This window comes from Melopsittacus undulatus, chromosome 3, assembly GCF_012275295.1.
Source record: "Melopsittacus undulatus isolate bMelUnd1 chromosome 3, bMelUnd1.mat.Z, whole genome shotgun sequence".
NCBI classification, from domain to species: Eukaryota; Metazoa; Chordata; class Aves; order Psittaciformes; family Psittaculidae; genus Melopsittacus; species Melopsittacus undulatus.
Genome location: NC_047529.1, coordinates 105301185 through 105317697, shown reverse-complemented (window position 1 = coordinate 105317697; position 16513 = coordinate 105301185). Strand labels below are relative to the sequence as shown.

The 16513-nt window shown below is 38.6% G+C and overlaps 1 protein-coding gene across 3 annotated transcripts in view; it reads left to right on the top strand.

Moving 5' to 3' along the window:
• Positions 1-2221: 2221 nt before the first annotated feature.
• The window catches only part of EPRS1 (glutamyl-prolyl-tRNA synthetase 1), a 37880-nt gene continuing 23588 nt past the window's right edge, over positions 2222-16513 (top strand). For all 3 annotated transcript variants that reach the window (XM_005151884.3, XM_005151883.3, XM_031051659.2), the window contains exons 1-10: positions 2222-2342; positions 4744-4828; positions 7840-7939; positions 9821-9977; positions 10880-11019; positions 11669-11763; positions 12863-12989; positions 13548-13740; positions 14331-14502; positions 15456-15689. In XM_005151884.3, coding sequence (XP_005151941.2) covers positions 2297-2342; positions 4744-4828; positions 7840-7939; positions 9821-9977; positions 10880-11019; positions 11669-11763; positions 12863-12989; positions 13548-13740; positions 14331-14502; positions 15456-15689 — 1349 coding nt within the window. In that variant the 5' untranslated portion in view covers positions 2222-2296. The remainder of the gene's footprint in view (positions 2343-4743; positions 4829-7839; positions 7940-9820; positions 9978-10879; positions 11020-11668; positions 11764-12862; positions 12990-13547; positions 13741-14330; positions 14503-15455; positions 15690-16513) is intronic.

The window sequence follows — 16513 nt, the reverse complement described above, 5'->3', positions numbered from 1 at the left end:
CACAGCAGAGTTCAGGACACCTCAGTTGAGGAGAACGCAAGGAAACTGCAATGGGGAGAAGAGTTCCCAGCACCCCTCTGATGATTTGGAATGCCTCTCTTGGAGTCTGTCACCTCAGTCTTGAGAGCAGCATAGGTCACTTTGTCATACACAGGGACAACTTAAATGCCAGAACTTGAATTTTTTTATGTCCAGGTGCCTTCCCAACAGCCCCAAGAGCTGAGGAACCCAACACTACCACTTCTTCCTCCTATGGAATGTCAGCACATTAGGGAAGGGGAGAGACCAGATGACAAGATCACCTAAAATGAACTTACAAATTGGAGAGCCTGTTTCAGTCAGATTTCCCATAGGTATGGGGGTTGGGAAAGCAGGACTCAACTGTTCAGTCTACATGAACACAAAAGAGAATAAGTAGTAAAATACATATGACTAACTAACAGTGACAAACTTGGCCAAAACAGATGATGTCTCCCTCAAGCTGAATTTAGGACTTTGGAGTATTTTGAACCAGTGGAACCCCTAAGTACTTTGTTTTCTTCACATTTTGTGACCCAAATCCCTCAGTGTGTACAAGTTGCTTCTTTCTCCTTTCATCACACAAGGTATTTTAATAAACTCCAGTTTACTTAGAGTCCTTAGATTAGATCCTTTCCTCACAGCAGGATAACACCAATGTGACCTCACGGGCTTAAACCTGGTTCTATTTCCAGGAAGCATTTCTTGCTAAAGCATTCTCCTTCTCCCCATATTCACGCATGGAAAAGGATCTAAGGAAGCTCTTTCCTTAGTGAGGTCAGCTTATTATAACGTTTACAGATCAGTTAGCAAGATTACAACTTAGTGCATTCTATCATCAGCTAGTCCATAATGCTATCATGACACTGGATTAAAGCTGCATATATATAGAAACAACACATGCATCTAATCCTTTTGTCTACAGCTTCACCTTTCTTCTCCTTTCTCAAGCTCATGACTAGTAAGAACATGCAACAAAAATTCACCCTGCTTTAATTAGAGCCTTCACATTTTGCCCCATTATAAGTTTAATCATTCCGTATACAAAATTAACATCATTTCACTGCCTCAGTTATACATAATTCTTACCCCTACCTTCTGCAGGACTTTTGGATGTGCATGCTTTAGTATTCATATAAAAATCTGCATCTGAATTTGTAAAGCACATTAACAGAAAACATAGAAAAACTTAGACAACTCAAATCCTGCTTGATAAGCCTTTCCATAGAACATTAAAATACAAATCACAGAACTCACGGTTAGCAATTTCATCTTTATCCTTATTTTCATCTGAAACTTGCTATATGCTTGAAAATTTCCTCTGTATAAGCTTCTCTCTAATTCTGCTGTAATTTATTGCTCCGCTCATTTACAGTTACCTCAGTGGGAGTAAAACACACAAAGCATACACCAGCTTCTACCTGATGTATAGAAATGCTTATGTATGAAACCGCTTTCCATACTTACACAAAGTGTAGTACTGCTAACACAGGCAAGCACTGAGGGAAGCTGGGATAAAAGCCAGCACATAAGACAGAGTTATGCTCTGCTGTACCACTACACCCACTGCACAAAACAGCACCAGTCCACCAATCAAGCATTTGATAATGCCTCTAGTAGCACATGAGGTGCTGTAATACCATCTATAAATTAGACATGGGGGGAAAAAACACTGCATTGTCCTTGCAACAATGTGAACTTGAGTCTGCCTCCTCTGAAGAGAAAAACGCTGACACAGCATTTTAGCAATTCATTCCAAGACTAGCTTGGGCCACACTGCAAAACCCACGTTTACGAGAGTAACAAGCAACAGTCTTAACTAAACAGACGACTAAACCACAGCACCACTGTGTCGGTATATGTGCGCCGCTTGATTTACTTGTGTTATTACCGATAGGAAAACGATGGAAGCTCTCCCTACAGCCACTGCCACACATGTACCTCAGGATTACGGTGAGCTCCTGCAAAGCTCGAGAGAAGCCTCTGCCTAAGCGAATCTCCGACACCCAAGCCTACAACAAGGCAAGAAATGGCACAACCTCCACACAACACCATGAATTCTCCTCAAGTTCAACATCTCCTTCAGGACACACTCTACCTTTACCAAGGCCCCATCTATACCCGTCACCCTGCCTTCCACTCCCAGCCACCGGAAGTGGCTCCGCGCGGCCCCGCCCCCCGGCGACAGGCGGTACCAGCCGAGCCGGCTCTTGCCTTGCTGGCGCGGCCTCACGTCCCGCCTCAGCCTCTCCCGTGGTTCCGGCGCCGTGTCGGCGGGATGGCGGCGCTGAGCCTCACCGTCAACGCCAGCAGCCCTCCGCTCGGTGAGTGCGGGGCGCACCCCGCTCCTCCCGCTTGCTGGGTGGAGGTATGGCGGGATGCTGTCCTTTCCTATAGCTGCTGTGTTGCATCATGTGTGGGGACGGGTGAGGTGTGAGGGGGGGCCCTTGTTCGCCCTGCCCTCTGCGGCCCGGCTAGCCCGGGGCCGTGTGCCCGCTGCGGCCTCGGCAGCGGGGGAGACGGCTCATGGGCCTTAGCGTGTCGGGACGAACCCGCCTTGCTGAGGGGGGGTGCAGGCCGGTGGGGTGACAGGCACGGCCCCGCCGGTCCCGCCGGTGCTTGAGGTGCTGAGGAGGCGCCGGCCGCGTGTCGTGCTCCGCAGCGTGTGCCTGGCCCCGGTCTGCAGGCAGCGGGCAGGGCAGGGCAGGTCCTGCCGCCCTCCGGCGGGTGCACCAGTGGGCTGCTTTGCACTTAGGCTAAAGAAACTGAGGCATAGGTGGACCCCTCGGGTGAGTTAGATGTGATTTCAAGGCAGCCCGAATTCAGGTTGCTTGTTTGTGAGCTCTGCCTAACTATGTTTCGTTGTCAGTTCTAACCTGCTGCTAAAATTTGGCTCGTCTGGGGAGCTAGTTCAAAGTTTCACTGCAAAATCTTGCTTTTTCACTTGGTTCTTGACCGTCGGTGTTATTTTGCCTTTAAAAACCTGAGGACCTCCTCCATTGCGCAGCCTTTTTTACGTCTTCCATACCTCTTTTCATACCTCTTTTCCATTCTAACTATTCAGAGTATATTTTCTTCACATTCTTCATCTCACTTCACTGATTCTTTTTCATGCTGTTATTCCTAAATGCATTTCAGAATTGAATACAACTTGTGTAACTATTGACTTAAGGTGTAATATACAAGTTTTAAATAATGTTTTTCCTGATACTTATTTATACCAATTTGTTAGCAAAGATATGATGCAGTATGGGCTGATTAACACGGATTGGGGGGGGGGTTGGACGATTCTTATCTCTTGATAACTGGTGAGTGGCACTAGAGATGTAATTCAGGAGATTACATAATTATTTTAGAACTATTACAGAGGAAACACTTCAGTAAACATTTGTATTGAGAAGACAAGCACACTCATCCTACTCATTTCTACTTTGTACTATTCATCCACTGTGCACTGGGAAAAGTGTAGTAGCTTTTAGTGCTATTAGTATTAATTACATAGCTTGGTACGCATAATGCTTTTCAACTTCAAAGCATTTCCATGCGTGTTATTAAAATACTTACACATCTTACAAACATATTGCGCAAGGGATGTCATTTTGAATTCTACAAGTAACTAATGGGGTGAAGAACCTTGACTTACTGTTGATAAAAGCTTAAGGCTGCAAGACGGTTCTGCAGCTGAGCAGGGGTGAGCTAGGGAATTCCTAGCTCAAGTGCTTTGTATTTAGGCCAGTGTATTAATAGCTTACATCATCTGCCTTGGGTAGTCTGGGTGTTGTTCTAGGGGAGATAAGATGCACGGCACACTATGAGCACTGTAACAGGTTAGATGCCTTTCAAGACCTACAGTATAGTCCTTTGGCTAGGTTAATTTAAGTAATACTTGCCTATGCAAAAACTTGCTGTCTTTGTGCATGCTTCTGAGTGAAGCAAAAGAACACAAGCTTCTTTACTTATGCTCAGTAGGCTGAATCTGGACCAGAGCCAATCCAGAAATACAGCCAAGTTAGTGCTTTGTTTGAGCAACTGTGTCATGCTATAGATCATTGAGATCAGAGCACGTTTGCATCAAGGCACTTGGAATATTAGCAGAGCTATTCAGTTGACAGTGTAGCCTAAAAACTTCAAAAAATTCTTTTATTTCCTAGAGACTGCCTTTTACTCTCCCTGCTGAACTACTTGCTCTGAAAACCCTGTATAAACTTCCTGCACTTTTATGGATAGTTTCTTCATTTTGAGTGGCTAATCTTTTCATAAACATTAAATCACATTAAAAATAGTCTCGTCCTTGTTCAGAAAGTACTGGTATATTCAGTAATTGATCTCCTTTGATGCATATGTCAGGGCTAGGATGGAGTACATTACAATGCTGTTCAATAATTTAAACCAATTTGATTACGCTCCCCACCTATAGCGGGGGACAGCACTGATTTTTACAATACCCTTAAGAAGCAAAATGTATTGCTGCTAACACTTGCTGAGCTCACTGCGGGTTACTAAATGCTGGACATTATCAATTCAAAGCTGTAAGGATTGCCAAGAATAAGAAGCCTCTTGCATATGAGGCTGAACATTAATTTCTTTCCTGGACAATCCTACTTGAAGGAGCCAGTTTGGTCCCCTGGTCCTATTTAATAAGAAATGTAATTGTTTTGTTGCTGTGATGAAAGATATCTTTTCTGGAAGAAAATTCAGTATCTTTTTCTCGTCTTATTTTTAAAGGAGCTCTGCTGACAGTGGAGCATGTGAAGAATGATGTTGAAATTGCAGTGGAAGAAGGCAAAGAAACCATCCTCTGTGTGTCTGAGTAAGTGACTTTGCATCTCTCCTTCCAGCTTTGGGTCAGCAGTTTTAGAAATCACATGGTGTAACATTGACTGTAACCTTTACAGGTAGGAGGAAGAGAAGAATAGAGTTCTATTCATCACTGCATCACTGATGTCTCTTTGTAGCACAGGCAAAACATTTACAATATATTCCAAACTTGATCTTTATGGAAAAAGTTTTGGTATTTTTATTAGCATGCACTTACATCTAATCCTTTATGCTGTGCCAGTCACTTTATTGTTTAGGTATTTGGTTTTTTGAGATGCCATGGAGTATCAAAAGCAAAACCATTTTATATTAAGCAAGACTGGTATACGCAAGGTTCCTTGGACCTTGTACATATGTGCTGCAATGAATGTCAAAGGTTTATATGGCACTGTTTTGGGCTCACTGCTGCATTTAAGTGAAGGCATGGTGTTATCTCAGAAAAGTGCTAATTCATTATGCCATGCCATCCATCTGCATCCTGTAGAAAGAATTTTGGAAAATGTTTTGAAAATCCATTGTCTCCTTCTAAAAATACTCTGCCATTGGAATAAATATTTTCAAGTTGGGCACAAAAGTTGGTTTTAGGATCTGAGTAGGATCATACATAGATCAGAAATGCAGGACTAATGCTGTTAATTTTGGGAAGCTGCATTGTCATCTTGCCTTCCATGAGGTAGAATACCTGGATAGCAAGAGGAGATGTACCCCTCTGATATCTAGCATCTCCAGTAAAGTACATATTTTGACCCATAAACATTGCATTCCTGACTTAAAGTTTGTTGAAGCTATGGTGAGTTTGGAATTAGTGATCATACCTGTAAGCTTTTAATCATGATCGTCAGCAGTCTGTTCCTTCAAAAAACAAACTTGCATTTTATAACCTATTTCAGTAGATGCATCATAAATTTGAATTGCTGGGTATCTGTAGAATGGTTATTAGTGCAACATGGTATTTTTATGTTGTATTGCAGAGCTCTTGACCTGATCCTCATGAATCAACACTGAACTTTTTTCACTGTCTTCTAACCTTAGGGGAAAGAGCTTGTCGCTGTGTCCATATTTCTGCAAAAAAGCAAAGTAGAAGATGATTCACAGTCTTCAGTCATAATGATTGTTTTACTGGTGCAGATATTGCCTTATTAAACACAATATCTGGACATTAGACTTGAGCTCAGATATGAGTCTGTTTGAAATGTTAGACTTGAACTCAAATAGGAGTTAATTCTTACTGCAATAGCTGATTTTATGTCTAGTGCTGTCATTGAATTTGTGATTTTTCTTTTTTTTTGGATTGAAGCAAGAGAAATGTGGCATATTGGCACTCAGCTGCTACAGCATTAATAATTTTAGGGTGTGCTATGCATATGTGGGACACAACTTACATAATGAGAATTAATCGGATATTTTTTAGTTACATGAGATTCTACCCTGAAACAGTATTAGTTTTGGTTTCATTTTCCTTTCACATTGTAGGCAGTGTGTGTATAAATATACCAGAGGATAATACATGTGCATGTACACTTGTGACATATGGGGATGACCTTGGAATAATCCAGATTGATGAACTTGGCTTTGAAATTTTATGTTATTAAATAATTTCATATTGCCATGTCTTCTTCCCACTATATTGCAGAAACAGGCATTTTAGCTGTAATGGAAATTGTCAGAAATGTAAAGCAAAAGCTCCTTCTCTGCACTTTGGTAACATGTGGTTAATATCTAGAATCATGGTTCCATCAGATGGAATTTTTTATGTTAGGGTCCTCTTATCCCTGGTGTTGAATTATGTTGAAGAAGTTATTCCAAACCTTAATATTGTATTCTCTTTTGCTTGGTTGCACAATCATTAAAAAAATTGATTCTCTATTTTAAAGTATGTTTAAAGTATATCTGTAACTTGAGAAGCATCGGCTGAACTCTTATCTCAGCTAATGCTTTTGCTAAATGGATTTCATGGCATCAATTCTGCTGAAGCTGTCTTATTTTGGCATGACCTGAAATTCATTTGGGATGTTTTAGATGTTGATTTTACTTTTTTTTCCTCCCAGGAAAACATTAGTTCTAATGACTTGAACAAGAGAGAACATTTCATTTGTTATTCTTCTAGGTTATATTTTGAAGTGCAGTTAAAATCTGGTGACGAACTTTTCACTTACTAGCTAAAACTTGGCTATCAGCTAGTTCTCTGGAAAGTTTTATTTTAAAGGTTATTTTTGAAGCTTTTGCTTTGGTAAATATTTAATGAAAATGTTCCCATTTATCTTAGATTAATTTAAAGCTAGATTTTTATCAGTATGCAGTCTTTGTAATGCTGTATGTCAGGTAGAAAAGGGAGATTAGTACACAGAAAATAGTATACTCTTTGGAGGTCCTTCTGCTTCCAGATCTATTGAGAAGGAAAAGCAAATTCAAGTTAGACTTTTTATCTAGAGAAGACTGAGTAAAAACTAGAAATACAGCCAGGTTTCTTCTACAGGGGATAGTCTCTCTGAAGTGTGAATTGAGTGAAGTGAGTAACAAATGAATAGGGTTTCTTGTCTTCATAATTGCCCTTAAACCCTGGGTGGAAACCTCTTGATTCATCTATAGATTCTCCAGGAACTTTGAAAAATCATCCTTCATGTATGAAAAGAGAACAAATATTGATCTAGCTTCATGTGTTCTGGAAAACATGTAGCTCGGGTTGTACTTCCGCATTCTGTAAGATGTGAAGAGAGTGTTTTATTCTTTGAAAGAATAATCAGAGTTTTATTTCTTTAACTTCTGTTTATCTAAAAATTGCTTTATGTCTAGAAGGTTGTTGTTGCATCTGGTGGTAAAAAAGCAAGGACTGATACATGCTTTGCTAGATACTTCTTTTTTTTTTTTCTGGTGACCTGGTACCGGTTGGTTCACCCAGAAACTATTTTGCTTTGCTTTACACATGTTTCAACTATGTACAATTAAACTTGAACTCGAGGTAGTAATTTAACATACCTTTATCTTGCCTCTTTCTTTTTTTAGTCAGGTTTCATTTACTGATGTGAATTCAATAGCTCGTTACCTGGCTAGAGTTGCTGGTTCTGCTGGGTTGTATGGCTCAAATCTGTTGGAACACACTGAGGTGAGAATTAATCATGCCTTTTTTTTTTTTTTTTTTAATTTTTATCCTCTCTTTTGGTCTGTGAGCAAAGTTTTTGTTTTCTTTGTTTTGGTTTTCTTTTGGAACTTGTGTGTATTGTTCTGCATTTTATTGTTAGACTGAGGTTCCAACTATGTGTGACACTGAGGGTTTTGTTTTCTTAAGCTTGCTGCTTCTTGTAAAGAAGAGTTGTAAATAGGAGCTTTAAAAGGGTTGCCCTTATCCTGCCCCTACAACCACAACTCTGAACCTGGCAGTTTAATAACAAGACAATTCAGGTTGGAATGGGAACATCTACAATGTTCCGTCTTCCCTTTCCTCATCTCTCATCATCATCATCATCTTCATCAGTTGTTACCTTGTGACCTTCAGTGTAACACCAAAGAACAATTTATGGTATTGAAATGCTGAATTATTTTTTGCTGTGGACAAAACCCAGTCCCCAGTTTCATCCAGTGAAATGTGTCAAGACATTGCCACATAGATGGAGTGTTCCCTTGGATAAAGTCCTGTATTCCATAGTGCTTCCCTCCTGGTGCCATGAGAGCACCACAATTTTTGTCCTAGAGAGAAGTCTTTTCTATGTTCCTTGCTAACACAGATTACAAGAAGTTATTAGGAGCTATGGGTATTATATGAAATGAGAGGGAATTCCTCTGGAGTCCAGCTTAGAATAATCGTGCTAAATTTTGAGTTGGTTGCTGAAGCTAACACATAAATTGAAATTTATTTCCTGTGAAATGTGGGGAGGGACAGAAGGACTTGATTCTGCTCTTTTCCACAACTACTTGAAGCTAGTAGTAATCACTCTTCAACCCTTATAGCTGTTTCAAGAGAAGTGTTGTCTTAGTCTTTTGTCTTAGTATATTGCTCCTAAGGCATTTAAAAAGTTGTAGGCTGCCTTGAGGCTATTTAAACCCTGACCAAAGCCCTTGTTTTTAAGTTAAGCTGAGACCTCTGCAAACACTCTTTCAAGATGAGTATTTCTGATAAAATACTACTTTTCACTTCTGCATCTTTCAGAAATAATGCTGTGCTTTGAGAAGTACAATGACAACTGCACTTGTAGTACAAATGTTGTGGAGCATAACTGCAAATGACTGAACTGAATTCTTTGGTGGTGTAATTACATCTGTGCCTGCCACGTCAGCTCAAATATTGGAAGGATTCCTGATGCAGTTTACAGAACACTTGCACATGAAATAAGGACAGAGGACTGGAAGAGAAACTGGATCTCTTACAGGATTGAGGGATTCAGTTTATAGACAGGGCTACATTATTAACCAAGGGCCTGATTAGTGTGGGGTTTTTTATGTTCCAAAATGTATTTTTTTTTCTTTTTTATAGGAGAGGACAGTTTTGTGGGAGAGGGGGAGGGAAATGAGGTGGGGGAGGGATTTGATTGCCTTAAATCTTACAGGAGTTGAGGCAGGGAAGATAGGGACTGAGGGGAAAATGGCATACTTATCCTGTAGTAGTACCAGGAAGTTCAAGTAGGTCACAAACGCAGTAACTAAATATTTGAAGGATAATGATGACTATTATATACTGTGTGTGATAAATAAGTACGTTAGAACTGCTGATGATTTTTACCAATGGGAATAGCTTTAGTCAGTATTTTCTGCAGTTTGAATACAACCTCAAGGAAGAAAATTAAGCAGTTAATATAGTACTGGAAGAATGTTTCAGTATATTTTATTTTAAATATTCTTTAAGTATATATTATGATTTATTGTCCAATATACTTAATGCTTATATTCCAGTTAATATTTTCTGTTCAGCGGATAAATGGATTGTTTATTTATTTAACAAGCTTTCTCATCCCATTAGTAACTTCGACTATCTTTTGTCCCTTAAAACTAGATTGACCATTGGCTGGAGTTCAGTGCTACGAAGTTAGCTGCTGCCAAACAGTTTCTTTCAGCAGTCCAAGAGCTCAACCACTCTCTGTCTCTAAGAACGTACTTGGTTGGAAATGCTCTGAGTCTCGCAGACTTGTGTGTATGGGCTGTACTAAAAGGTATCAGTATGATTTTCTTTTTATTACATGGTGCCTAAACTTGAGAATTTGCTATGGCCCAAAATTTTGGATTAAATATTTAAATTATTTTGTAATACAGAGTAAAATTACGTACACAGACTTTTCAATGACTTTATTAGTAGAGGAAGTTTCTTTGGTGTTGTGTTTGAGTTATTGAAAGAGGTATACATTACTCTGTGATATACCCTTCAGAGGTTAAAAGAACCTTTATGATCTGTTTTTATGGCTTTTGTTTTTATATTCTTAGATGTATGTCTAAAGTTGATAGGTGTCAGTCTACCAGTCAGCATAACCAAATTCCTTGTGGAAGGAAAAGGCATATTCGAGATTAAAAGGTATTTTTTCCAAAGTTGCTGCTCTTGAGTGAAATCTGAAGGGAGTGTACTTCTTTTTTTTTTTTTTTTTTTTTCCCTTTTCCCATCATAATCTTCCTAGTGAAGTTGTGTTCCTTGAAAATTAGATTGTGGGAATACAGTCCCTCAGAAATAAAGGGTAATATTGATATATGCTTCACTTCTGCTAATGCTTAGAGAGCATCCACTGTAGACACAGTAGAGGGATATCATGTATTTCTGTCTTGAAAAGAAGTTATTAATTTGGAGGTGGGTGATGGGAAGAAAAACATTATGTTCCTCAGCCATGTGTCCACCTCCCCCTTATGCTTTGATGAATCCAAGAAAGGATGCAGTATGGTTTGGGGTTGGAGGGAGTTTGTTTAATTTGCTTTAGCATTTCTTACATCCCCATGACTATGTCTTTTCAGAAGAGAGGGTAAGTAGATTTTTTTTAGACATAATAAGTTTCTCTTGGTCTTAAATTGCTCTCAGTAATCATTTCATATTCATAATTCAATAGCTTGGCAAATTGTTTTTTTCTAACAGGTAATAATGTATGGCAAGAGCAATTGCAGCAAAACAAAGCTCCTGTCCATGCAAAACGGTGGTATGGCTTTCTTGAGGCACAGCGTGCTTTTCAGGCAGTAGGAGCCAAGTGGGCTTCTGATACATCAAAGGTTAAAATGGTAAGATGTGCTCTCTCTGAAGGGAGTAGCTTTATTTGTGTGAATACACTATTAGACAAATTATTTTAGTAAGTTGGAGAATTAAAAGTTAAAAGGAATCAGTTGTACAGTAAACTACATTATTGTAAACTTTTGTTTAAAGATAAATCTGTCCCTTTCATATTTAGAAAGGGATGAGTGGTGTAGTCCAGTGCTTACATGGAATCATGTTAAAATGGCACCTCTTAATCAGCAGTGATCCTTAGTTATATTGTTTGCTTTTTCTTAAGAGGATTTTGAGATCCTGATAGACCTGCAAAGATTGCAGTCTTTGGTTTGATCAAACTTGTTGATTCCATTCAGGTTAAGAACACCAAGATATAAAAACTTGGCTAGTAAATTTTCTTCAGTGGAATAAATTAAAGAACTTGGTGGGACTTCTCAGTCCTGGATCGAATTTGAAAACAGTAACTTAAAACTCCAGAATTAATCTCCTTTTGATGGACTAAGAGTAATGTGAAAGTTGTGAAGAGATGAATTTGGGGTCTGATATAGCAGCCATTTATTGTCTGATTTGAAAGGATATGTTGGTGCAGAAGCTGTTACCTAGAGCTTTATATATGATTATACAGCTAATGTGATCTATAATTATGTCTTTTTAATTTTTAAGGCAACAGAAAAGAAAGCCGATGTTGGAAAGTTTGTTGAACTTCCTGGTGCAGAGATGGGAAAGGTCATTGTAAGATTTCCCCCTGAAGCAAGTGGGTAAGAAGCAAATACTTAGAGAAGGTTCTCTTTATGTTTTTCTTCTAGAAAAACACAAAAAAGTGTGCTTTGATGAGGATGTTAATTAGCTTATTAGAAAAGACTTTTAAGCCAAAAGAGTATTTAAAGCTTTGTCCATATATACTTTAGGGGTTGGATGAAAGGACTCATAGTGTTTCTCAAGGAAGCTTAGATTTGAGAAGGGAAAGATACAGCAATGGGATAGCCTTGCTTCGGGAAGCTTCACAGCAGATATGTAATTGATGCCTTTGGCTCAGGGGTCCAGACAGTACGCAGTCCTAAAACACAGACTCCTTAAAGACCATAGAGTGGAGATCTGAGAACCAATTTAATAAACATAGCTTTCAGCCAGCTTTTAATTTTCTGTTTCCTTTTGGAATTGCTTGATGAGCTGTAAGATTTCCATGATTTGCATTTCTTTATTAAGCTGGCTGTTCAGCATTGTCACTGCTGTAGTAATGTCTCTTTATTAGTCCAGTATAAGCTATTGTTCAAAAATAAGTTATATATTATGTGCATGTATGTGTGTAACACATATTGTTCTCATGTTACATTAGTTGCTTTTAGTGTCTTAATTATAGTATTTTATTTAAAATACTGTTGTTAAAGGACACATATTCAAAACTTTTTTTGGAAGGGATTTTCATTTGTGGATTTGGGTTTTTTATATTTAGTTTAAATTGACAGTAGCTTTTAGCTTATGTTAAAAATACACAGTAATCACCATTTCAGAAAATTCCACTCTTCTGAATGTGGTGGCTTTAGATTGTCTGGTAGCTGCTACTGAGGTTCATCAACGGTTGGTTTAAGTTAACCTGTAAAATTGAAGATAATTGTAGTCCTATCTTTATATCCGTAGTGATATCCTAATATACAGATTTAAGTATTTGTAACAGCTGCTAAATTTATGGTAGAAAAACACAATCTACTTCCATAAATGCATAGTATTTACGCAAATATCCTGGGTTGGTTTTTTTGTTAGACTTGGATATTGCTTTCCATTTGTTCCCCTTCCCTCCCTAAAAAGAAATCTATCTGAAGAAGTGCTGGTGCACATATTTTTTTATTTCCTTTTTAGTTATCTGCATATTGGTCATGCCAAAGCTGCTCTGCTGAATCAGCACTACCAAGTTAACTTTAAAGGCAAGCTTATTATGAGATTTGATGACACAAATCCAGAAAAAGAGAAAGAAGACTTTGAAAAGGTATGGTGAAAGAGCAGGGAAATCCATTCACTATATAGCTAATCCAGAGGTAAATGACAAGCAGGTCTGCTCTTCCACGCTTTTTTTGTACTAGACTTACACTATCAATATCGCACTGAAGTCTAATGCTTGGAAGAAATTCCCATCATCTTCACCTTACAAAGCTTAAAGCTCTTTTACTGGTAGCTTATTTCTTCTCTTTCCCAATACTTATTTTACAGTACGTAGATACACAACTCTTGCAGTACACTTGTTTTCATTCTATAAATGAAACATTTTCTTGTTTAGGACATTTTCTTGTCCTACCTCTTTCTTAAAGTTAAATTAAGTCTAATCTCATAATTTTAAAGTCTGATCTCATATAATTACAGCCTGTGAATTAATGAATGAATGATAAATGCTTGCCTCTGTTTTCTTTCATGCGTGTCATGTTATTCTTGTGGGTTATCCTTCCTGGACAATAGAGCATTAAAAACACCACATCTGGCATGATGAGGATAGAAGTTCAAGAAAACTAGCTTTCCTGAATATTACAGTATACAATTTCCCACTTTTCAGGTTATTCTTGAAGATGTTGCAATGCTGCACATCAAACCAGATCAATTTACATATACCTCAGATCATTTTGAAACAATAATGAAGTATGCTGAGAAGCTTATTCAAGAAGGGAAGGCGTATGTGGATGATACTCCTGCAGAACAAATGAAAGCGGAACGTGAGCAAAGAGTGGAATCTAAACACAGAAATAACTGTACGATATTTTAAGCTTCTGTCTTCTTATCTTCTTAATTTGGCATCAAAACTTGGTTCATGTTAGGTATAAGGAAGAAATTCTTTACTGTGAGGGTGGTGAGGCACTGGAATGGGTTGCCCAAAGAAGTGGTAAATGCTCCATCCCTGGCTGTGTTCAAGGCCAGGTTGGATGAAGCTCTGGGTGATATGTTTTAGTGTGAGGTGTCCCTGCCCATGGCAGGGGGATTGGAACTAGATGATCTTAAGGTCCTTTCCAACCCTAACTATTCTATGATTCTGTGATTTTTATTAAAAAAAATAGTTGAGATGACTATTTGCATATTTCTAAGGTCCTTACAGGAGCTTGGGAGTGTTTAGTGCTTTGTTCTGCAAGGCTGGAATAAGTGTATTTAGAAAGTTGCAGTAAATTTGTGTATGTATGAATTCGTCACCACTTTTAAAACAATTCTAAATGTAAAATGTGTGAAAATGAATTCCAGTGTCTAAAGAGGGGGTGACATTGCTTTTTGTTACTGCAGTAGTGGTTGATTATGGTTTCATATCAACTTCATAATACCTTAGAAAATAATTTATTTTTATTGGTCTTAGGTGTTAATAAGAACCTACAAATGTGGGAAGAAATGAAAAAGGGAACAGAATATGGACAAACTTGTTGTCTACGAGCAAAAATAGATATGAGTAGTAACAATGGATGTATGAGAGATCCAACCCTTTATCGTTGTAAAAACCAGCCTCACCCACGTACTGGAAGTACCTACAAGTATGTCTGCTCCCTCCTTGTGTGGGCTGTAATTCTTGCTCTTTCCCTCTGTAACTTTCTTCTAATGGTTGTAACCTCTTAGAATTTTTTAGACAGAATATGTAATGAGTCCCTTGACTTCCTGAAGCTTCAGCAAAGGACTTTTAAAACCTGTGAGCTGAGCTGGCCATCATGGTCAGCAGTGAATATTATTTCAGTTTTGGTCCATAAATACATCGTATGTTGGGGAAGAGCTTTGAATCAAAGCATGAGTTGAAACTTGATGGGTTTTGGACAACAAAGGTGTTTGCTTTAGCTCTTGGAGCTTAAACAGAACCATGGGAATTTTACACTGCTACAACCTTGTATTGCTATAATATATTCTTGATCTACTTATCTGAATGGCTGCTTCCATTTTTACAGCAACTGCTGTCTTTGTGCAATTGAAGTAACTGCATTGTGCATTGAAGTAACCCAGTCGTTCAAGACTATGGTTCAGTGCTTATTTGAAACCTCTGTTTCCAGCCAACAAGTCCCTTTTTGGAAACATTAATTTAATGTGTGTATAATAGTAAAGCTCTGTCTGTGGATAGAGGTTTGGCTTTAAACATGAAAGCTTTGCTCATTATTCAGTGAACTGAATTCCTTTTGATATTTAAGGGAAAAAAAAAGCAGACCCCTTAAGTCAGGAATTTTGAAAGGAACAATAGCAGTGTAGGACTTTTTTTAGTCTTTAATATTAAGGCTATGATCAGTTGAAGGCTTGCTTTGTTTTAAAAATTTAATGCCCTCTGGCTCTTTTTGTGGTTAGTTTGTTGTGTTTAGGCTGGTTTAGTCTTAATGTAGAAGTTTTCAGGATCACAGATTATAAATATTTCTAATATATAAATAAGAATTGAGTTTAGTTTAAATGTTTACATGTGAGACAAGTATTTTGTTTTTGTACCTTGCTAATTAAAGTATTTTCTTCTCAGGGTTTATCCCACATACGACTTTGCCTGCCCCATTGTTGACAGTATTGAAGGGGTCACACATGCACTGAGAACAACTGAATACCATGACAGAGATGAACAATTCTATTGGATCATTGAGGCACTGGGCATAAGGAAGCCATATATATGGGAATACAGCCGGTTAAACCTCAACAACACTGTGCTCTCTAAGAGAAAGCTTACATGGTTTGTCAATGAAGGGCTTGTGGATGGATGGTACGTTACATGGTTGTAGTTCAGCTTTGTTCTTTAAGGTGTTTGTGGCTGCTGCACATTCTCTGTTTTGGACAATACTTAGACATCAAAGCAGCAAGAATTGATTAAGTGAACAATAATTAAGAAGATAGAATAATTACAGTGGCTTCTGCATGTACACTATGGCTGTTTACTACTCTGCAGTAACTGTGTACATAAATATTTGTATCCTATAATAAGCATGAGGTAGCTTATTTTTGGACTCTGGCCCTTGCTATGGGTGCTACTTACACATTTTCCACTCTGAGTCATCAGCTGCATTCCTGAGCAATGCCAGAAGGGGACCTGAATTGAACAACTTCTGGTCCTATCCATCTAGTCAAATCTGTTCTGCTACTTCCCTCCTGATGGCCCTCCCCAACTTCTTTCTGTTCTTTTCATGGTAACTGCATTTCTGCAGATAATGCATTTTCCTAGAAAGGATGAGCCTTGCGTTTACACTTCTGCAAGTAGTTTGAAGTCTAGAGAGGCTCCTTTGTTCATTCCCACTGTGGGGGCACACCATCTGAAGTCCTCATGGTTGAGGTGTCTGAAGAAATCCATGAATAACGCTAAGTCAGACAGCTGCTTGTAGTGTTTTTCCTGAGCTGGTTCTAGGAGATTCTGTGCTCAGCCTGTGGGAACATCATTTTATGCAATTTCCTAGACCGCTTGCTTACTTTGCTTAGATGTGCGAAGTGTGCTTTTTCTGTTGGTTCTATTTTTCAACTGTGTTGGAAGTATTTGTGGTGTAGCTGGTCTTAGGATGACCTCTCTTTCCCTAAGCCTCTCTGTTAGGTCCTCAC